The 23,300-nt window shown below is 44.9% G+C and overlaps 1 protein-coding gene across 2 annotated transcripts; it reads right to left on the bottom strand.

Moving 5' to 3' along the window:
- Window positions 1-17,183: 17,183 nt before the first annotated feature.
- Window positions 17,184-23,084, bottom strand: LOC148527315 (uncharacterized). 2 transcript variants are annotated; one of them, XM_088469250.1, is made up of 5 exons: window positions 22,964-23,084; window positions 21,245-21,350; window positions 21,052-21,158; window positions 20,009-20,181; window positions 17,184-19,688 (listed from the first exon to the last, which is right to left on the bottom strand). In XM_088469250.1, the coding sequence occupies exons 1-5, from the start codon at window positions 23,067-23,069 to the stop codon at window positions 19,413-19,415; spliced, it is 768 nt and encodes a 255-aa protein (XP_088325376.1). In that variant the 5' UTR covers window positions 23,070-23,084; the 3' UTR covers window positions 17,184-19,412. The 2 variants fall into 2 exon arrangements, with proteins under 2 accessions (XP_088325376.1, XP_088325375.1); XM_088469249.1 differs by having other exon boundaries at window positions 20,060-20,181; window positions 22,964-23,072.
- Window positions 23,085-23,300: the final 216 nt, after the last annotated feature.

Raw genomic sequence — 23,300 nt, forward strand, 5'->3', positions numbered from 1 at the left:
CCTCGGAAGCAGCAAATGTGGCTGCTGTAAGCACCTGTTAGCTTCTGCCTCGTGAGTTCCCACAGACATCGCTTATATTCCATTGTTGCCCCCACCCCCTCCGGGCGCCCAACATGTACCTGCAGAAACTCCCCTGCACTCCCAAACGATATCTTGTATAAACTGTCCAATATGACAAATGATCTGACCAACGACTTGAATCTTGTTAATGAGATTGACACATCCTGCCTGCTGCAGGCAAGATCTGAAGATGCGATGTATGACCCGCGGGGACACTCACGATTGGGACATATTTTACATGATTTGTTATTTCAATGCGTTGAAATCGGGCAAAATATTGTCTAATGTGTACGCACCTTTTCACCAATATCGTTCATACAACACATCGTCTAGTGTGTATGAGCCTTTATAGTGTGCTGGGTGCTAAGATGGTATATCTACATCCGAAGGCCACCATCACTAAGCGTAACATTGAGGCTATCAATGCCATTTCATTATCTTCCCTGCTTGACTCGCTTCTCTTCCCTGTCCTCTCTCCTGCCCTGAACAAGCTGCTTCCCTATACAATGCCTCCCTTACTTCTGCTCTGGACTCTGGGCCTGACTCAGACCCGGTCGCAAGCGATGAGCGCGCGCAACCAGGTCGATGTTTGCCCGCTGGGTATGCGCATGACAGAGCCGGCTCCGTCGTGCGCATGCGCGAGACCCGGCTAGCGACGGGTGCTCCGTCGCTCTGGGTCTCGCACCAAAGGGGGCGAGCTGTCGATGGTGATTGACAGCTCGCCCCGTTTGGTAGGCGGGCAGGGGAGGTGGCTGGCCAAACGCATGCCATTTGGGGGTGGCCCCACTAACATCACCAGTGATGTCAGTGGGAGAGCTTCCGGCTCTATTAGAGTCAGAAGTTCTCTGGGGCTTGCGGCCATGAGACCCTACCACAAGGGTCTCGTCGCAAGCCCGATGGTTGCAATGGGAGGCCGCACAAAGAAAAAAAAACACCCAGATTCAGAGTGAGCGCTCTTTCAGAGCGTCCGTCTTTGAATCAGGGTCTCTGTTGCTCCGGCAATCACTACTCACCCTCGCAGATCCACACTACAACCCTGGCATTCCAAATGCACCAGATATCTGCAAAAGTGTTCAAGAACCCCCTGAGCGACAGTGGAGAAGATCACGCTCTAAGGCAGATTTTCTCCACTTCAAATTTATGCTCTCATCCTACAGTGTTGCCCTTTCCCTATCTAAACAGTCCTATTTCAAGAACCTCATTTCCTCCCAGTCCTCAAATCCCCAGCGTCTCTGTACCACCTTCAACTCCCTCCTCTGTCTAGCCCCTCCCGCCTCCCCTCCTAACTCACTGCCATTGACTTTGCTACCTACTTTACATCCAAAATCGATTCCTATACGTCAGGACATCACATCCCACCAGTCCCCCTGCTCTACACCTCCTTCTTTTCCCTGATCACCCATCTCCATCCATTTCACCGACTCTGACAGCCTTCTCCCCTGTATCTGGAGAGGAAGTCATGGCTCTCATCCGGTCCTACCCCTTTTCTACCTCCCCCCTTGACCCTATCCCTTCACGTCTCCTCCGCTACCTCTCTCCTTGTGCCTGTTCCCATCTTGCCCACCTCCTCAATCTCTCCCTCTCATCTGGCACTGTCCCTTCTACATTCAAACATGCGATAGTCTCTCCCATTCTTAAAAAACCTACCCTTGATCCCAACACTCTCTCCAACTACAGTCCCATCTCTCTCTTTCCTTTTGCCTCCAAGCTCCTTGAGCGTGTTGTTTACAAATGCCTTACCACCTTTCTTTCCTCCCACTCCCTCCTTGATCCTTTTCAGTCTGGCTTCCATTCTCTCCACTCCACTGAAACTGCCCTCACAAAAGTCAGCAATGACCTCCTTGCTGCCAAATCCAAGGGCCACTACTCTCAGCTTATTCTCCTTGACCTCTCTGCTGCCTTCAACACTGTTGACCACCCTCTCCTACTGCAAATCCTTCACTCCCTTGGTTTACGTGACACTGCTCTCTCTTGGCTGTCGTCCTACCTCTCAGACCGGTCCTTCTCTGTCTCTTCTCATGACTCCTCTTCCCCACCACAGCCTCTTACAGTAGGTGTTCCCCAAGGTTCCGTTCTTGGACCTTTACTATTCTCCCTCTATACGTCCTCTCTAGGTGAACTCATCAGCTCTTTTGACCTCCATTACCATCTCTATGCTGATGATACTCAGATCTACCTTTCCTCCCCTGACCTCTCCCCCTCTCTCATCACTCGTATCTCCAACTGTCTCTCTGCTATTTCTTCCTGGATGTCCCAGCGATTTCTTAAACTTAATATGTCTAAGACTGAGCTGATCATTTTTCCACCCTCCAACATAACCTCACTTCCCACTATTTCTTTAACAATTGATGGCACAACTATCTCTTCTAGCCCCAAAGTGTGCTGTCTTGGAGTTATCCTGGACTCCTCCCTCTCCTACAAACCACATATACAGAGCCTCTCACAGTCCTGTCGCTTCCATCTCAAAAATATTTCCAAGATTAGACCCTTTCTCACCCAGGATGCCACCAAAACCCTCATACACTCACTGGTCATATCCAGATTGGACTACTGTAACCTTCTCCTATCTGGCCTCCCCAACTCCCATCTCTCTCCTCTCCAGTCTGTCCTCAATGCTGCTGCTCGACTCATCTTCCTCTCCAAATGCTCTACATCTGCCTCCCCTCTCCTACAAGCCCTCCACTGGCTCCCCTTCCCTTTTAGAACCCAATTCACTGTTCTCACACTTGCTTACAAAGCTCTCACCCATTCCTCTCCCATTTACATCTCTGACCTCATCTACCTCCACTCTCCTGGCTGCCCCCTTCGCTCAATCAATGCACGCCACCTCTCATGCCAACTGATTACTTCCTCCCACTCCCGCCTCCAAGATTTTGCCCGTGCTGCTCCCTACCTTTGGAACTCTCCCTATCAGACTCTCCTCCTCTTTACAATCTTTCAAACGGGCTCTCAAGACCCACTACTTCATCAAAGCCTTCCAGCTCCCATCCTAACTTGCTGCAACATGCTCCTTCCTCCGTTTACCCCATCTGTGTCACACCTGTTTGTCTGCCCCACCCCTTTATAATGTAAGCTCTTATAAGCAGGGCCTCTTCCCTCTTGTGCTTTTCTTTACTTTACTTTCACCTACTTCTTACCCCCCACCAGGGCACCTAACACTTGGTTGCTTACGCTCTGTTGCATATCTAGGTGTTGTGGTCACTTATGTATCAATGTATATTATCCATGTCCTTGTCCTATTTTTTACTGTGTCAATTGTCAAATTATTTGTTTATGTACTATGTAAGGCGCTGCGGAACACTTGTGGCGCCATATAAATAAAGGATAATAATAATATATACCCTGGTTAGTGGTGCTATGTCCCCTTACACAAGCGGTGATGGTACAGGGTACTTGAAGTACTTGTAGGGCTCTGTATGGCTTACTAACGCTGGGAGTCAGAGAGGGAAAGTCCATAAGCATGTAACGCTAGGGAGGAAAGACATGCCAGCAGGTTGCGCTATAGTGCATGTCGTAGGTCAGGCCTTCTGCTGAGCCGCAGCTCGTCCTAGGGACCATCGGCTCTACTATGTGGATTAAGGCACTTCTCATCCAACAATGCTAACCCCCTGTTCTATGTGATAGTTGTACATGTCGGTGGTATTTATCAAGTCTTTACTGACATCTTTAAAATGTGTCTATACGGGAGAGATGTGCCCTAGCTTAGCACCCATACTTTATATACATATTTCAGCATATCATGTGCCATCGTCTTTTCTAACATAACAGTTAGTGACTGGCACAGAAGGCTGGCACTTAATGGAAAGCCACATGGTGACTACTTTTAGCCTATGGTGCTGGAAATAGGTAATTTGCATAGAATCGTTGAACTGGATGCTGTATAGTATCACTTTGGTGCCCACAAACTCAGCAAAACCTTACGGAAACAAATGTCAAACAGTTTGTTTAATGTCACGATTTTCTTTGTGCTAATAATCACAGATTGGAGCTTAACCTCTGGCCTGCATAGCAGAGATAGGAGCCAAGACTCATCAGTTTAATATTAGCTCATTAGTGCTTGATGCAACTTCTGCCAAAACTCTCATGAAAACAGCTGCAACTCTTCTAAGTTTGTTTTATCCTCGCCTCCTCTCTCTGTCGCCACTGATATGAGCATTTTATATATGTGCTTCAAAACAAATAAACATGGGTCCAATTAGGCTAGTTTAAAACATTTGAATTAGATTATTTAATTGGTTAAAGGGGAATAAACACCTAGTTTTACATTAATATTAAAACACTACCGATGCATTAAACAAAATGGTATCAAACCTTGGGCACTGTACTGCACAGCTGCTGGGATAAAGTTGTGTACCAATTCACCCAATTGGTTTGGTATAAACATAGAACATAAAATACAACCTTATAATCCAACATATGTCCAATAATCCAATTGTGTGGGATAAATACATATATAGAAAGAGAAAAATAAAAAGGTACTAATTATCAGTCCTTAAATTGAATAGATCACACCCCTGGTGTAATGATGGGGAATGGGTGAGAAAATCGTCCAAAGATTCAAAGGATGTCCAGCCTTCCAGATGTAGACACCCCACACGTAACTTGATTGAAAACAGGTGCTCACATGTATGCTTACTTGTTATAAGCTCTGTAAATACATGTAGCAGTTTCTTTATATTCACCTCTAATGTGTCCAATAAGGGAACTGTGTAAAGCCCCAAAAATAAAATATAAAATCACCAGAACTGTTGTGAAAAATTCAACAATTTATTTAAAATGTAAACAACATATACACATACCCTATAGTGTATCCACATGTACTACCGGTGCATACCTAATTATCGTAATTATTAATTTTGTTCAATGACAAGGAGACAGCACCCCAGGTGCTCCCGATCTCTCAGGGCCGGCTCGGGCACGTTCTCTCTGTGCAGCCGCACAAATGCGCCAGGACAGCAACCACGGAACTCCAGAACCCCACACTCCACCAACACTATGGAGTTATTGGTATATAAGATCAGGGAGAAGGAAGGTGCGGAGGGGGAGAGTAGTGGGAGTGTAGCACAGGACGGCACTGGGTGGCGAGAAACCTAGCTCCAGCCCTGCGATCACTCCCCATGTGTCCACTCAATTGTGTACAGTCTGATGTTCCCCAGTTAAGTTTCTGATATGGAAGTCGCCCTGGAAATGTTGCGCAGGTAGATTCCATAGGTGGTGGTGTGCCCTGTGCTCAGTCCGGCTCACCCCCAAATCAGCAGTGGCCCCAGGGACTCATGCTTGGAGGGTGGGAGGGACGGTGCACACAGGTGGGGGTTGGGTGGATGTAGCCCCAGCAGCATTCTGTAAACATCCAGATGGAAGAAGCTGATGGGGGGAACAGATCCTGTGTGGCCGGCGCCGTGAAACAAACAGAAGAGACACAATAACAGCACTGAGCTCTGAGCGGCCCCTGCTCTGCCTCCCCAGGCACCAAGCACCGGAGCCAAGCAATGCAGACCTGCCGCGTAAACATTTCCCAGCACACCATGCAGTCGGCACCTTATGGAGTGCTTGGTGTACGCCGCGGCGGAGATTGTCAGCTGGCTGCAGGTGTGCGGGACACAAACGTCTCACAGGCCGGCCTTGTCTCTCCATAACTGGTTACATTAACACGCGGTTTCACAGTGTTAATTTTGACAAGGATTTTAAATGTAGTTTTAGGGGTATATTTACTAAAGTACGGGTATTTAGAAGTGGAGATGTTACCCACAGCAACCAATCTAATTCTAGCTATTATCTTCTAGGTGTTAGATGTTAAGTAGAATCTGATTGGTTGCTATGGGCAACATCTCCACTTCTAAAAATTCACACTTTACTAAATATACCCCTTAGTCTTAGTCACTTATTTTAAATTGTAGTTGGTTTAAAGTCACATTGTAGTCTCTTTTTTGCTTTGTTTTAGTTCAGATTTAGTCAGTGGACCGCAGTATTCATTTCAATGTTTTAGTCATAATTTTTGCAAACAGTTTAAAGATACTATAATGGATTTTACTGAAAAACTTTTCTCTACAATTCCCTTGAGTCGGCATACCTTTAACTATGTGATTAGTAATCTAGGCTCAATAGGCTGAGTGAGAATGTGTTATACAAATTAATCCCTTAACTTTGTTAGAACCAGTGTTAATTTTGCAAGGATTTTAAATTTAGCTTTAGTCTTATGGTGCGTACACACCAGACGATATGGTCCCTGAGCGATATCGGCTAGCATGTCCCCGGCAGGGTGTGCTCAATGTCGTTCATGACATTGAGGTGTTTTAAAAATAACATTTCAATAGTACATTAAATGATGGTATTTCCTAGCTCAGGGTTGTAATGCAGTTCTGTATTTACCTCGGTATTCATACTGGCCACTATCATAATTTCATTCTTTCGTTTTACTCTATTTTTACATTTTCTACACTTCAACACAATAGGAACACACCGGACGCATATGCCAATTATTATGATGACAATCAGTATAAGGATTAAGAATTTGCCTATGCTGGCGATCACTTCCTGGACCCATTCCCCTAGACCTGAGAACCATTTCACTGGGTTCAGCCATGACACCCATCCTTCTATCTTCTCCCCTACTTCAGCCACTGAAGCGTTATGGTTCTTGCGAAATTCCCACTTTAGCTGCAGTATTTCATCCATCTTCCGGTCTATCACCTCCTTAGGGTCGCTGGTATCATTGGTGACATAGGTGCAACATTTTACTCCAAATTGGGTGGCCAATGTTACGCAATATCCTCCAGTAACAGCAGTTAAATAATTCAACACTAGCCTGTGTTGCACCAGTTCTTTCTTGTACGCTTGCAATTCTCTCCCTGTATACCTGAATGTGTCATCGTACATCTCGGTGATATTATCTATCAATTTGGCAAATTTAATGTACCCCGAGCGATCCTGGTGGGGTCCAATGCGACTAGAACTTGAAAGCCAGTTGTCTCACTGATTAACTGAGTGGCTTTACGTCACCAGGTACCATATTTCTTTTGCCTCTGTGTTCAAATTGTGTGTGAAGATAGGGTGACGGTGTGTTTTTATGTATACCCAGCATTTCAACATGTGTGAGGGTCATAACTTCTGGGACTACTCTTCCCAGGTAACACAAACCTTCGGAACTCGGGGAGAGCCATTTATACGCTTTTCTTCCACAGATAAAACATACATTATCAGGGAGAACATAAGGAATGGTATGCATCATTATCATTAAGCACATTTCCCTTGCAAACAATCCTATTTCTGGGTCTTCCATCTGGTACATGCAAGTTTCTGGCTGTATTATTTTAGCACAATAACCATTTGGCACCTTACCAATAATTTCTTTGGTGGAACTCAATGTATACCGATACCTAAAATGTTTCCCACCAGACTTAATGGAGTGCAGCAGATCATGGTTTATGGACTCATTATCAGCTCTTTGTGAGAAGGTCATCGTCTGATTATTCCCCATCACTTCCCAACTCCCGGGTTTATTGGGGTTGGTTATGTTTAAACACAAAAGTGATCTATCTACTTGGAATTGATAGAGTTTGAAATGAGGTGGTTTGGATGAGAGGAATTTTCCATCCAATGTTTTCCCTTTTTGTAATTCTAAATTTTCCGTGATATTCAGCGGAAATGGCACCAACCCTACGTCATGCTGTCCCTGTGGCACATGTGAACACACCCAGCAATCAGATTGATTTAACACTTTGCCTACCATGCTATGATAATCCTCTAGAGGATACCCACCCCAGTACGGATTATATTTAGGTTGGCACCATTGGATACAGTTCTCATCAACTAGGGACCCACAAAGCTCACAAATACAGGAATCTTCAGACGATAAACCTCCACACCTTCCCCGAGTATCCGGAATGACAGCTCTCTTAACAATAACTGTACTAAGATTGGTCAGACACTCCCCTGATTGGCATTGCACTCCTCCTGACTCCACTCCTTCAGCGCTGCCATCAGCTCCCGTTTCCTCAATCGGTCCCCCATCACAGACACTGGATATCCCCGAACTGACCAGGATGGTGAACACTCTAAAAGAGAATATGAAAATGAACACAGCAGGCCTCTCCATTGTCACAACAAGATCTGCAAATTTCCCTCAGTTCAGGTATCTCACTACAACCTGTTCAATCCTCCCGGAACAAGCTCGCGATCGACAGGTCCACGCTATCAGCTTTGTCTCCGACTTGTTTCTCCACCGGTTGATTGGCCTTTTTGCTGTGAGTGGAATGGACCCAGGTATCTCTCTCGGCCACCTCCAAAGTTGTAGTACTCGTCAGCAGCACCTGGTATGGACCTTCCCACCGATCAGTCAAACAACCTGAACGCAAGAAATTTCTGATCATTACATATTCTTCTGGTTCAACATCATGACAGTTAGTTTCAGGCATATCATTAGACAACAATTTCAGTTTCTGCTGCTGTTGCTTTAACTGCTTATTCATTGATATAAGATACTTTACAGTTACCTCATTGTTACCCTTCAGGTCTTCCTGTGGACTTATAATCAAACGAGGTTGTCTACCGAACAATATTTCAAATGGGGACAGATTCAGTGGAGGTCTAGGAGTGGTCCTTATGCTATGTAGGACCAAAGGTAATGCTTCTGGCCATCCTAGTCCAGTCTTTGACATGATTTTACTTGGCTTATTTTTAATAGTCCCATTCATCCTCTCTACCTTGGCACTGCCTTGCAGTCGGTAGGGGGTGTGAAGTCGGCTATTAATACCCATCAGCTTACACATATTTTGAAAAACATCACCTGTGAAATGGGTACCCCTATCACTCTTGATGATTTTAGGGATACCGTACCTGCATACAAATTCCTGAACTATTTTCTTTGCAGTAAACGCAGCAGTATTAGTGGCCGCTGGGTAGGCCTCAACCCAGTTAGAAAATACGTCTGTGCACACTAATACATACTTAAGGTTCCTGCAGGGTGGTAATTGGATGAAATCAATTTGTATCACCTGGAAAGGTCCATCAGTCGGTGGAATGTGGGACGGTTCGGTAGGGATCGCTTTCCCTATATTCTTTCTCAAGCAGGTCAGACAGGACATTGCTATCTTTTCTGCTTGTGAAGAAAAACCTGGTGCGCACCAGTATGCCCTCACCAACTTGCACATACCCTGTTTACCCAGATGAGTCAGGCAGTGTGCTGCCTCAGCCAGGCTGGGGTAATATGCCTTGGGGGCTACTGGCTTACCATGTCCATCCCTCCAGAGCCCAGAGGATTCTTGCCCACATCCCTTGGACTTCCAAATGGATTTTTCCTGAATTGAACACAAATTTTGCATCTCAATTAATTTCAGCATGTCAATAGTTTGAAATGGCATAATTGTTTCAGATGGAGAAAACATTTTTAACCCTGCTGCCCATTTTGCAGCTTCATCAGCTCTGTTGTTGCCCAGTGACACCGGGTCATCCTCACATGTGTGGGCTTTGCATTTAATTACTGCCACTGCTTTGGGCAGTTGGATTGCTTCTAGAAGATGTTTTATGTGTCGGGAACGTGCAACTGGTGTGCCTGCTGCTGTCATAAAATTTCTCAGATGCCATAGAGCCCCAAAATCGTGCACCACCCCGAATGCGTACCTCGAGTCAGTGTAAATGTTAGCAGATTTGCCTGCTGCCAGTTCACATGCTCTAGTCAGTGCTACTAACTCTGCCACCTGGGCTGAGTGAGGAGGACCGAGAGGTTTAGCTTCTATGATGTCTGTACCATTTACAACAGCATAACCTGTACATAATTCACCTGTGTCTGTTTGTCTATGACAACTCCCATCCGTATAAAAAGTTACATCCACATTCTCTAAAGGTGTGTCATGTATGTCAGGTCTAGCAGTAAAGGTCTGAATCAGATGTCATACAATCATGCGTATTCTTATGTCTGCCGAACTCACCTCCCGCCAGCAACTCCTCTCCTTCCACCCTTTGTACATCATGTTGTACATATAGTAGGTATGTTGCTGGATTCAGCGTACTGCAATGTTTAACAGTAATATTTGCAGGAGTGATTAGAGCTAGTTCCCATTTGGTGAACCTAGCCGAGGAGACGTGTCTGGTTTGAGCTGAGTTCAACAGAGCAGATACAGCATGGGGAGTGTAGACAATCATATCATGGCCCAATACTACGTCCTCACTTTTACTCACCAATAGAGCGATAGCTGCTACACTTCTCAAACAGGTGGGGAGTGATCTTGCCACAGTGTCCAATTGGGCACTGTAGTATGGTACGGGCCTACTGGCATCACCATGTTTTTGTATAAGGACACCTGCAGCACAACCGTCGGCTTCCGTACAATACAAATCAAAAGGTTTTTCATAATCGGGTATTCCCAATGCAGAAGCTTTTGTCAGACTATCCTAAAGATTAAGGAAAGCCTGCTCTGATTCCTCTGTGTGTATGACACGATCGGGCTTTGAGGAAGAGACTAATTCCTGTAAAGGTAAGGCCAAAATAGAAAAACCTGGTATCCACATTCTACAGTATCCACACATTCCCAAGAAGGTACGAATTTGCTGTTGATTCTGCGGCAGTGTCATGTTTTGTATGGCCTGGATTCTATCTGTTGTAAGGTGTCGTAACCCCTGGGTTAGGCAGTGTCCCAAATATTTTACTCTGGATTGGCACGGCTGTAGTTTGTCCTTAGCCACCTTGTGTCCTGTTTGTGGGAGATGAAGTAACAAAAGTTTAGTATCATTCAAACGTGACATAAACGAGTCAGAACATAGCAATAAATCGTCCACATATTGAATTAGAACAGATCCATTGGCAGGTTGAAAAGATTGTAAACAGTCGTGCAATGCCTGGGAGAAGATACTGGGGCTGTCTATGAAACCTTGGGGTAATCGTGTCCATGTGTATTGTAAACCTCTGTACGTAAATGCAAATAGATACTGACAGTCAGGATGGAGAGGCACAGAGAAGAAAGCAGAACAGAGGTCAATGACAGTGAAATGGGTTGCATTTGGTGGGATCAGCATCAAAATGACAGCTGGATTCAGCACTACAGGGAATTGGCTCTCTACTACCTTATTAACACCTCTAAGGTCTTGTACCAGCCTATAACCCCTCCCACCACTCTTCTTCACCGGAAAGATGGGACTGTTGGCTACACTAGCTGTACGAACTAAAATTCCCTGTTGCAATAATCGCTCAATTAGTGGAAAAACCCCTTATTCTACCTCCAGCTTTAGTGGGTACTGGGGAATTTTTGGAGCTTGCCTCCCGCTTTTTAAATTTACCATTACTGGGCTTACGTTTGCCATTAATCCAGTGTCCTGTCCATCTTTAGTCCAAAGGGAATCTGGAATTAGGGACAACATTTCATCTACCTGTGATGGAGTTTCATTTAAAACTGTAGAGTGATACATTATCCTTTGAGGAGTGTCTAACATATCCCGCATCTCGTATACCATTCTCTCTGGGATATCTAAAAATACACCATCAGGGGTGCAATATATAACACATCCCATCTTACATAACAAGTCTCTGCCCAGTAGGTTAGTAGGAGCTGCAGCAGCCAGAAGGAAAGAATGTCTGGTATGCAACGGCCCAATAGTAACCTCTGTGGACTTTTGTTAAAGGATAATGTTCCACTTTACCTGTTACACCCATTGTTGGTACTGTCTCGTTGGTCACCTGCAAATTAACGGGAGATTTTATCACTGACCTGGTCGCCCCTGTGTCTACAAGAAAAGGATATTCAGTACCAGCTACATCAACCATCATGACCGGTTCTTCCCTAGTACTTCCCGTTAACCTGACTATCTGTAGACTACAGGTATGACCTGACCCCTAGCGTTGGCTACCATTCTCCAATAAAGTATTTACAGCTACAATTGGAGCTGGTGCCTGCTGAACATTTGCTGGCCTCTGTGCATATACCTTATGGGGATATCCAGGTCTTCCCTGATGTGGGATCCCTACTCTTTTTACTGTACAGTTTCTACTTAAGTGTCCTGTTTGTTTACAGTTAAAACATGTTCGTTATCGGGTGAAGACATGTGGTGTTGTGAGGTTTGCACACAGGGTAAAGGTGGTGGATATGGGTAAGGGTATTGTGGGGGATAAGAAGTTGATGGATAGCCTGGGACCTGTGGTTGCATCGGGTTAGTGGGATAGAGTTGTGTTTGTTATTGCGAGGGGTTAGTGAGAGCACATACTTGTTCAGAAGTGAGTGTAAGTGCAAGTGTGTCTGTTGGCTGTTATGTTACCGTCATTCCCTCCAAAGCTTGTATACTGACAGCCATTAGTTTTTCGCTCTGGGCTTCTCTCTTCTTGGAGATGTTTTTATCATGTTCAAAGGCGGTTTCTATGAGGGTATCTATTGTGAGTCCCCACCAGCCAGGCTGTGAGGTCTGAACCCGGGTTTTTAAACTCTCTTTCAGACCGTCCACAAGTACTGTGACTATCATTCCCCGGTGGTGAGTGCTATCTTTAATATTCTCTATCCAAGTGTACAGATTCACTCTCCTTTTGCTTAATGGTGAAAACTTTGTTCCAGTTAACTACTACTGGAAAATATATACCCAATTGAGTTACAATGCGAGAAATGTTACCTTGGTTTACTTGGTCTGTTAAGGGAACGTCACCATCCAATACACAATGCGTGATAAATTTTGTCACGTCGGTATTGCATGGCAGACAGGCCCTTAACACCACACGCCAATCTTTATTAGTGGGTTCATGTGAACTACCCAAATTTCTCAAAAATCTTTGACATTTGGCTAATTCCTTTTTGGTATCGGGGAAATCATTTATGAAGGAATTTAGTTCTGCTCTTGTCCAAGGACAATGCATTACTACTTCCCTCGTGGGCACTATACCGTTTGCATCTGCATTTCTATTTGGAACAGTTATTGTCCGAATGGGATGCAGACCGGTAACGCTGCTACCTTTGACCTGATTACCTGGCTGGGGGTTTAGTCTGCTGCGTATCGTATGAACAACTTCCTCTACGAGTGCAGAGGGCATTAACACTTCCCTTGCTGTTACTGATGGAGATGGAGGCACCACTCGTGATTGTGGTGATGCCGCATCTATCATTTGTACACCATGGGAAATGGCAGACATTACAATAGGCTCATCATCCACATCATGAACATGTTCTTTATAGTTGCTTAAGAGAGGGTACAACTGCTTGTTACATTTTTATGGGTATTTTTGGTAACTGTACTTGCACCTCCATCCACATAAGGTGGGGGAGGTGAGCGTGAACTGCTGGCAATACTCTCCATGACGCTACATTGCCACACGTGCGTGTCATTTTGCGGCTCGCCCTTATTGCAATTTAGCGTTGCGGATGTATTTTCTGGCAATGTGCTCACGACGCTAGTTTGCGTTGTTTGAACATTTTTAAGCCACGCAACCCCTTCATGCTGCCACAGTTTTAAGCATTCAGAATATTTAACCTTTTTCTCTCGGGAGCGCATCAAACTGATGTGATCCCGGACATTGTCTAACACATTTTTATCAAAACTACCAATTCTGGGAAACGGTCTAACACTCTTCCTCGTCATATTAAACCATAAATCTCAATACCTTATTGCATAAGTACGGTACTTAGTATGCATGATACGAAGGGCCGATCCGATCGGCGCCTCCATTAGCAGCACATCATTGTCTAACATCTCTTCTGTTTGCGTGGCTCCCATTCTGAGACAACTCCTACGCTTTTCAATAAAGATTTAAACTGGTGAAAGACAATCAAGATACTTTCACTTGCCTGTGGACGATTTAATTCGGCGGCGCCCAAACACCTGGATAAGATTTAGTAAGGCAACTTTCACACCTGGATAAGATTTGAAAAAGGCAACTTCCACACCCGGATAAGATTTAGTAAGGCAACTTCCACACCTATGAGAGTTTATATGTCGGCTACTCTCACGCACCTCTCTACAACAAAGACAACATGTACACCTGCTACTGTGTATAGAACGGTAAAGCTGCTTACCGAGCGGCTAGACTAACCCTTGCACCTAGCCCTTAAAGGTCATACGGTACCTTTAACTGTAGGGAACATATTACCCCTACCAACAATACACTCACTGTTACACACTTTTTCCTGCGCAGAAAAATACACGTTAACCCAGATATTGGTAATAAAAAAAAATGTAAACCTCAATGGCTTGGTTCAAACACGTGGCAGCACAACCGGAAGTACGTATACGCTATTGTGCGCATTATTGTACACAATAATGCAACTACCACACAACCGTATGACTTTTTAACTGTGTACACAAAAGTGCGTCTTTTGCTATGCGCAAACCTGCGACTCAGCCGTGTACTCAGTACTGCGGCACCCCTTTAAATGTAAGGTTCTATCAACAGAGGAAAACAAACTTTTTCCTCTCTTGTCCCTGGATTCTAGTCAGCTTCCTTGATTCACATAGAGACGGATAGCGATCTTTCAGCACAAAGTGGTTGCAGGCAAACCCTGCATGTGGCCACTCCACCCTTTGCTGAAATATCGATAGCCGTATGTACCGTGTGAGCAGGTAAGTGACTTCACTACGAGCCCCCAACTAATGATACTTGATCAGAACCTCTATATACCCCTGCCTGTACCTTCTAAAATCCTTCCTATAAACCTCTAAGGATGACGCTAATTTGCGTACGCAGTCATACAGTAAATAAAGACTTAGACCTGGAATCTGTGGTTCCAAAGCACAAGTGTTATTCGAGTAAAAGTTCAGACAGTTACACGCAATTGATCCAGACACAATTTAGGTGCAAAAGAAAATTATACAGACCCAAGTACAGTATACATACGCAGCGCTTCCGGACCCGAAGATAGGCATCAGCAAGAGACCCCTCGTCATACAGCATTCAGCACGAAGACTAAGAACCCAGCATTTGAGCACACATATTTATACCCCCCCAGAATAAACAGGACAATAGAGAAGTTTGTTGCTGATGTCATTGGTTCCCAGGGGAGAAGCATCTGTTACAGGGCATTTAACAGGCTGGTTCCAATAGACTCTCCCGGCCTCTTACAGCTGGGGATCTTTCCCTTCCCACCCCCTGCAACATCCTAACAGTTGTTCATGAAATATACATTTTGTTGCTTGTAGGCTCTGCGATCCATAACTCGAGAATGCATGATGCGATCTCCCCACCGATAACACCGGAATACTGTAAAAAGAGTAGGCATCAGTACAAAACCAAACACGACTTGTTTAGCATGTATAATACCTTAGTTATCAAATATCTTTATTTCTTAGCATTTAAACTAACTGAACCAACTTAAATCATACACTTTAAACCTTATGTGTGAATATGTAATGTGTGAGTATTCGGGGTTTGATATAAAGACGTATTAATGTGTGTATGAGGAAGGGTGCACTTAACTCTCACTAAGTGAACATCTTAACAATGTGACATGCTGAGCCAGATAGTTCCACATGCCCACTCTGCCAGCAGTCCCCCCCACCTGTCCCAGGCTTAAAAAAAAAACTCTTTATTCTCCCAGTCTCTTGTGTGAAATGCAAATAGCCCAGCTACAAGAGACAGACCTAAGATGACACTCTAGTCTTTGAAATCATGTAATTGCAGGAAGCCTGCTAATGTAGGTGTGTATTCGAGCCAGACCACCTGTAGTGAGGGCAGACACTGTCCAGGAAGCTTATCTACACAAGCTAGTTGTCACGTAGTCATTTGCTTTATTCAGCTAATGCAATCAATTTTGGCATACTGTAAAGTCATTTCTGAAATATATCCTTTATAATACGTAAAGTCATGAAATAGGCTTCTGGTGAATCACCGTAACTTGCTAATAGTATTATCGCCACATGTACTAAAGTGTGAGTTTATCTAAAATGGTGCTTAGGCGGCCATCTCGCAAAATGGCGTCTTGCGGCCAGTCGCAAGATGGTGTCGCTGCGATTCAATTTTAAACTGATCTTGTCTCAGCCAATAATCTAGTTTCGACAGTACTTTACAGCCAATTGCCACGCCGCTGTCCCAACATGGTGTCATAACGTTGCTAGACACAGGAGCCAGTCATCGCCCTCCCCTTGTCATTCATGGGGAAGGCTTCCACCCAGGCAGCTTGGCGCTACAACCAGCCAATGAGGAGGCAGGGGCCATCTGGCAGCAGAGAGGGGAGGGCGGGAGACAGAGCAATAGTTGCCTTGCAGTGTGGTGGCTGCCCCTTCCCTCTCCTTCAGTCCTGCATTAGGGTCCTCTGGAGCCTGTCAGTCACAAACGCTGCCCCCCAGATTACATAAGAAGCTGCTGCTGGAAGAAGCCCAGTAAGTTATCTCTGTAATGGCTTCCTGATGAGGAGAAAGGATTGATAGGTGTGTGTGTATAGCTTATGTTACTCAAAAGGAAGGATCTCAAGGAACATTTCAGTGAAAACCCAATCAAAATTGGTTCAGTAGTTCTCGTGTTTATTCCTCCTTTGAAGATTATGTTTCCACAAACCAACTGGACTTGTGTGACCAGAGATGTGCTGAACAAAGATAATATTTTGATTAAAATAGATAGAGTCTTACTGATGGACACTCTGACAAAAAAGAAGTCCTAAATAGAAAGAGAAGGACATAAAACATATGGTAGAGAGGCAGACATTGGACAGAAGATAGAGAGAGCCCTGTTTGTGAGACATTACAATCTAGGCAATGTTGAGACAATAACCAAGGGACGGGATGGTAGCACAGAGAGGGAATGGTATCAAGTGAGGATAGGATAAACTATGGTGAAAAGGTTGGCTTTGAGCACACTTGAAAGATTTAAGGTCGGGGGAATGTCTGGTGAGGCCCTGGTAGGAAGTGGCATAGTGCAGCACAGGAGAATTCTTGGAGGAGTGAGATGTGGTTATCATAGGTTAGGCACTGGTCAAAGAGTGCAAGTACCTTGTAAGGAAGTCTGAGTTCTAAGAGGAGGAGTTGATGATGAGGGCTTTGAAGTGAAGTTTGAGTAGCTTGAATTTTATACTGGACACGTTAAGCTTTAGTTACTGTTAGGATATCCAAGTGGAGATGGGTAAAAGAGTAGGAGAGAGGTGAGAGTATATATGTATGTATATATATATGTATATATATAAAACATCAACTCCTGCTATTCTTAAATTACTGACTTTTTTCAAAAGTAATAGTTAAAAAGAATTTATTAAAAAAAAGTACAATGTATACAGTTATCCAACTCATTGACTTGCAATACAGGGCAGACACTCCCAGGCAGAAAACCTGAATTAAAGAAGAGAGAGGTGAGCAGAAACAGTATCTGCTGGTGTGTTCAGTGCTGGGGGTGAGGGGAGAAGAAGGACCTGCACTAGGAGGTGGGAAGGACAGCGTTCCTGTTCAAACAATGATTAGGAAATGCAATGTAACTATATTATCCATGTAATTTTTTTCTATTAAAATACTGCCCATTTAAGCCTTATTCCTTCCCAAAGTATTATCTGAGTCAAAAGCATCATGGGCCTGATTCAGAGCCGTTCGCTATTTGCGGTCGTTCATTCAAAAACAAGGGGTGGCTATTCAAATGATCCGTTCGCAAATTGCAGTCTGTTCACACCTCTAAGTCTGAACGAGCGAGCAAAACATACGCTCATTTATTTGTTAAAAACGCCCCCTGGCCGCTCGCACCATACGTCATGTCCGCTATTAGATTAATCGAGTACATCGACCAGCGTATGAACTGCTCGCTATTCTTGTGGTTGGTTTTTGCTACCACAATCTTGCGAGCAGTTCTGGCTATAAAATAACCCAGTGACGTGGTCAATGACGCTGCTGTATTAATTATGCACACCCATAAAACGCCCGTTTTGACCTTTAAGCACGCCTGCGTTCTGATCTCCACTCCCCGTTTTCAAGCACCTTCCCCTGTTACCACCCACATACGCCTTATTCTGTCACTCAAAATAGCAGGCATTCGCTATATTGCGAGCACATGAATTTCGGCCGCACTGACTGGTTCGCGCATGCGTATAACGATCCGTACGCATGCGCAGATGTGCGAACATCGCTCGGAACGAGCGTACTGCCGCTAGCGAGTGGCTCTGAATGAGGGCCCATATTTGATGCAGATACAGCCCTTGCATGATGGTCATGCCAACTTTAGTAGTTGCATAATACAATATTACAGCATCAATATTTTACTCAGAGGCAAAGCTAGGGAATGGGTCTGACTGGGCTTGTGCCCCGGATGGCAGATGTGGGGCAGTCGCACACTCATGGGTGGTCTAGGTACCTGGAAACTCCTTCACTAAACAGACATTGTCCACAGTATACCACACCCGTAGACATTTAGAGGAGTGCTGGAGCTGCAGCAGGGGTTCTACATAATGCTGCCGTTGCAGACCGCTGGCAGTGTGCAGCAAGGAGACAACGAGGGGAAGAGCTGTTTCAGCTGTCACTCACTGGGGTGGATAGGCCCTGGCAGTGACATATTCATGAAAGCCTGGGATGTCACCTTCCAGAGCATAGCGCGGCTGCGGGTGCTCTGAATCTGCAGCCCTACCAGGTACCAGTGTATGGGATAGGGAGGAGGGCAGGAGTGAGCGGCACAGATTAGCCAGGATGAAAGAACAGCACCCTCTGCAGGAGAGTGTGTGAAAGTAGTCAGAGCCCATGAGAGGAGGTGAGCAGAAACAGTTATCTGCTGGGTGAAAAGAGAAGAGTGACATACACTTGGGCAGAATCCAGGCAGTGGGATGAAAGACAGGCTTCCTGTTCAAACAGTGATTAGGGAATGTATTGTAATGTAGTATTTTGTAAGTCTAAAGCAGGCCTGGCCAACCTGTGGCTCCCCAGCTGTTGTGAAACTACAAGTCCCAGAATGCTTTACTTGCTGATTGGTGGGAGGATATGCTGGGACTTGTAGTTTCACAACAGTTGGAGAGCCACAGGTGGCCAGGCCTTGTCTAAGGCATCATATCTGATTTAGTTACGGCCTATAATTAGCTAAAATAATAGTAACACTCTCTTGCATGATGGTCATGCCAAGTGGTGTGACATTGAAACCCCCCTCTAGAAATCCTGTGTTTGCCCATGTGTGTGTGGGGGAAGCAGTGGGGAGCGGGTGTGACAAACTTTAGTAACTAATGTGCGTGAAAGATTCAGTCCATGCTCAGAGGGAGTGTCTGTTCACTTCCTGTCTGAGCAGCATAGAAGGAATGCAGAGCGGCAGTACCAAAAAAGCCTGACAACCAAAAGGTAAGCTTTTAAGTGAACAATGAGAGATCCATAGAGGAGGCACTGAGAGAGCCATGGAGGGGGCACCAAGTCTTTGCTCCAGGTGAATGAGAACCTACAGTTGCTTCGCCTCCGATTTTACTGTTGCATACATATGCAGAATCTTCCATGTTTGCTGTAGATTAGAATTGCACTGGCCACAAGACTGGTGTTTGCTGAATGTAGCTCTTATATGCTGGATCTTCTCCCCATCGTTTCATGGCCTGTTTCTCAAGAAGAGGAACACCGCTGACATAATTGAGCAGGAACCACACAAAAATTGGGGACACAATGCTTAGGTACTGGAAACCACTCAACACTGTTGAAGCCGACAGGAACAGGCCGATCCACTGTAGAATTTCTCCCAGGTAGTTTGGATGGCGACTGTATGCCCATAAACCACTCTGAATAAATTTACCCTGTACAAATAACACAGAGACAAACACAGAGTTAGCATCCAAGGCCATTATATTATGGGCGACTTTAGCAATGCTAGGGAGGGTGGGGGGAGAGGGAGAGGGAGAGGGGGAGAGAAAGACTGCTTTGCTGCAAATTGAAAGGTAAAAAGACATTTAGTAAGAAAACCGGCTGCAGTAATAATTGATTGGAAAAAAGTAGGACAACGAACACTGTATGGAGGCTATAATACATGTTTATTACAGACTGTGAAACAAGGACAAGAAGAGGAAAATGCATAGAGATGTAAAGAAGCGTGTTTATCTCTCCTAATAACACTTACTGCGTTGTCAGGGTCATTTTTAAAATTCCACTTCTGTTGGTCTGCAATCACCTGTATGAGGAAACCAGTGGCCCAGAGTGTCCAGCCCATATAGTCAGACAGTCCAAGTGGCTTGTTCCGTTTCTGAAAGTTTAACATTAAGGAAGGCAGCATTGTCACAAATATCCAGATACCTGGGTGAAGTAAAACAGACATTGGAAAGTCAACATACTTTATAGTTAGATCTGTTTTATCAATTTACACTAGGTGGACAATATACCCAGAATGCCTCAGTGAGGTCATTTATTCCTAGTGAATTCATAGCCTGGATATTGCTTCAGTCTACAAAATGGCAGCCTCCACGGTGTGCATGTGGCAGGTCCACCTAAATGATGCAGCTCCCAGTAATTATTGGCCCCAGTTGCCACATGGATGACCCCACATAAAACTCTCCACATTTGTTGCTTTAAGGGCCTGATACAGAGCCGCTCGCTCTGACAGAGCGCTCGCTCTGAATCAGGGCCGGGCTTTTTTTTTTTTGGAGCGGCCTCTTGGCCACCCACAGCTATAGCGAGCGGCCATGATGATGGTCGCGATGGCCAAGACCATCGTGACCATCGGGCTTGCGACGAGACCCTTGTGGTAGGGTCTCATTCATCGCAAGCCCCAGACAGCTTTCGGCTCTAACAGAGCCGGAAGCTCTCCACTGACATCACTCGTGGGGCTGCCCCCAAACGGCAAGCGTTCCCTCGGGAACACCTCCGTCTGGGCAGCACCCTCCTGGCCTGCCCACCAAAGGGGGCGAGCTGTCACTCAACATCGACAGCTCGCCCCCTTTGGTGCGAGACCCGGAGTGACGGATTGCCCGTCGCTAGCCGGGTCTCGCGCATGTGCACGACGATTGCCGGCTCCATCATGCGCATGCGCTGTGGGCCACCATCGACCCGGTTGCGAGCTCTCAGTGCTTGCGACCGGGTCTGAATCAGGCCCTAAATTCATTAAAGTAGTGCACTGTCTAGGTAACTTTATTTGGCTTGGAACATTCTTTCCCCATCAATACTCACCCTGCACTGTCCAGTATACCAAAAATTTACCAGGATCATCTCGCACTTTATTGAAGCGCTTGTCATGACCATATCTAAGGATTCTTAGAAATAAAAATGTCCCGAGTCTACAGCAGAAAAACAGAATATAAATGTCAGCATACACAGCACTTTTCAATACAAAAAAATATATAGTGCCGAAGAAAGCACTTACCGCAATCCCCATACTGTGATCAGCCCGGTCTGGACCTTCTGACGCACATACTTTGCTCCTGTCCATCTTAGGCTGAGGTGTGCCAAAAGAATAAATGTTCCACTACCTATTTAACAGCAACATGTAATCGTTGATCAACTATATATTCTGCTGCAGAAATAGAATTTTAAATGTATTATCGTATTGAAGAACTACTAAACATTACATTTTTATTTTACTGTAATATAACCACTTAAACTTATTTACACAGATAAATCTCCCCTGGATGGGTCCAGCTTTTCCTATAGAATAGCCTTTGTTTTCTCAGTAGCATGGACGCAGTCACATATAACCCAATCCCAGCAGTGTTATCTACTGAAGGCCACCTCTCCCACATGCAATGCAGGCTCACTCCTCTCCTGACTGCCATTTTCTAATAAAATAAGAGCTGTCAGTTTGTAACCTGGTCTCTGCCATATAACACATCACTGTCTGGTACCACCTACCATCCAACCTTCACTGGTTTTCTGCTGAACTGTAAATAACCTTCTGGTCATCTAAGGTCCAAACCTCCATAAGTTTAAGGCAACTGGGGTCAACAGCTCTTTTAAATATAACGTAAGGAAAGGATTTGAAGCACAGTATTTTATGATTGTGTATATTCATCATTATATGCAGCTGGCACAGGTGTAAAGCACAAACCGCCACTATAGTTCCAAAATTCAATACAAATATAGAATCCATATCTGCACAGAGAGAGCTGAGCAATTATACCTAAGTACTTTACTACAGAGTGGCTGACACCTGACGAAGGGGCCAAACCCCATAAATTCTTTTGCTATTTGGCCATGCTAAAAATGTTACAAGGCATGCTGGGATGTGTAGTCCAGCAACAGCTAGAGGGCCGCTTATAGACCCCCCAGGGCCGTAACTAGGATAGTGCGACCAGTGCCATGGCAGGGGGCGCTAAAAAGTCTAGTTACGGCTCTGTAGACCCCTATGGCTTTGCCATTGTATAACTGGCCTTAAGGTGATCAATGGGTTCTTTACTTTGCTCTGCTAATGGAAGCTATGGGAGTATGGGTTTCTATTTTTAACACTATTCTACTTTTTTAAGGTAAATGTTAATAAATCCTTATTCAGCTCATTTCAGCAAACAAACAATTCTCAATAATGGTTTAAGTCATACAGGTAAAACCATGAAACAAGCAGGATGAAGTAATAAGGGTAAAGTCCCTTTATATTTACTATGTAAATGACACTACCCTTTGCACATAAGATTTACTATTGTATTGTTGCATGTGACCGGCATTGGTATCTTCGAGCATTATTTCATCCATTCCTACCACATAAAAATTACCAGCCACACCTCAATGCGCAGATGCGTGCATTACTTTATATAACCCCTTTGGAGAACTCCGCCCTCAGTTGCCAGGTTACTAGAATGCGTCCGTCACGTGATCGCACCTCCGGCAGCCATTGTTACTACGGGTAAGGAATCGCCTCATAAAACCAGTAAGCAGAGCGCACAGTTCTAGGCTTGTAAAGAACGCTATGGTTAGTGCATGTCTAATGCAGCGCCAGTGTAATAAAATGCTACGGCGGTCCTAAAAAGTTCTTTAATCTCTTACCCATAGTAAATATGGCTGCCGGCATGATCCCAGCAGTGGGCTATTACAGTGTACACACAGATCTCTCACACACAGACAAATGCATGAACGGAATGTATGCTCGCCTTACCTGCCAGGTCATAGAACTTTTCTGTCTGGAGTAGCGCTGCTGCCACCCACAGAATCCACTGTATCACTAAACTCAGAGCCAGAGAGAAAGACAGGGCTTGGAGCATGGCTGGAAGAGAGTTGGAGAGAGAAGTTTGGAGCCGCCCTACTCTGACCAATTGCAACTCCCCTTATGATCTGCACTCATGCAGCTAAACTACACGAGAGTTTATTTGTATTAGTATTAGTGCTCCAATTTCATTTTTTAAACTTATGTCGAGTTGATCACTGATCTGATATATACAGGTTGGTTGGCAAAACAAGATTTCAGCCATCAAATCAGAAGACAAAATGGGCAC

Source organism: Taudactylus pleione, unplaced genomic scaffold (genome assembly GCF_031769625.1).
Source record: "Taudactylus pleione unplaced genomic scaffold, aTauple2 ptg000089l, whole genome shotgun sequence".
In the NCBI taxonomy this organism is placed as follows: domain Eukaryota; kingdom Metazoa; phylum Chordata; class Amphibia; order Anura; family Myobatrachidae; genus Taudactylus; species Taudactylus pleione.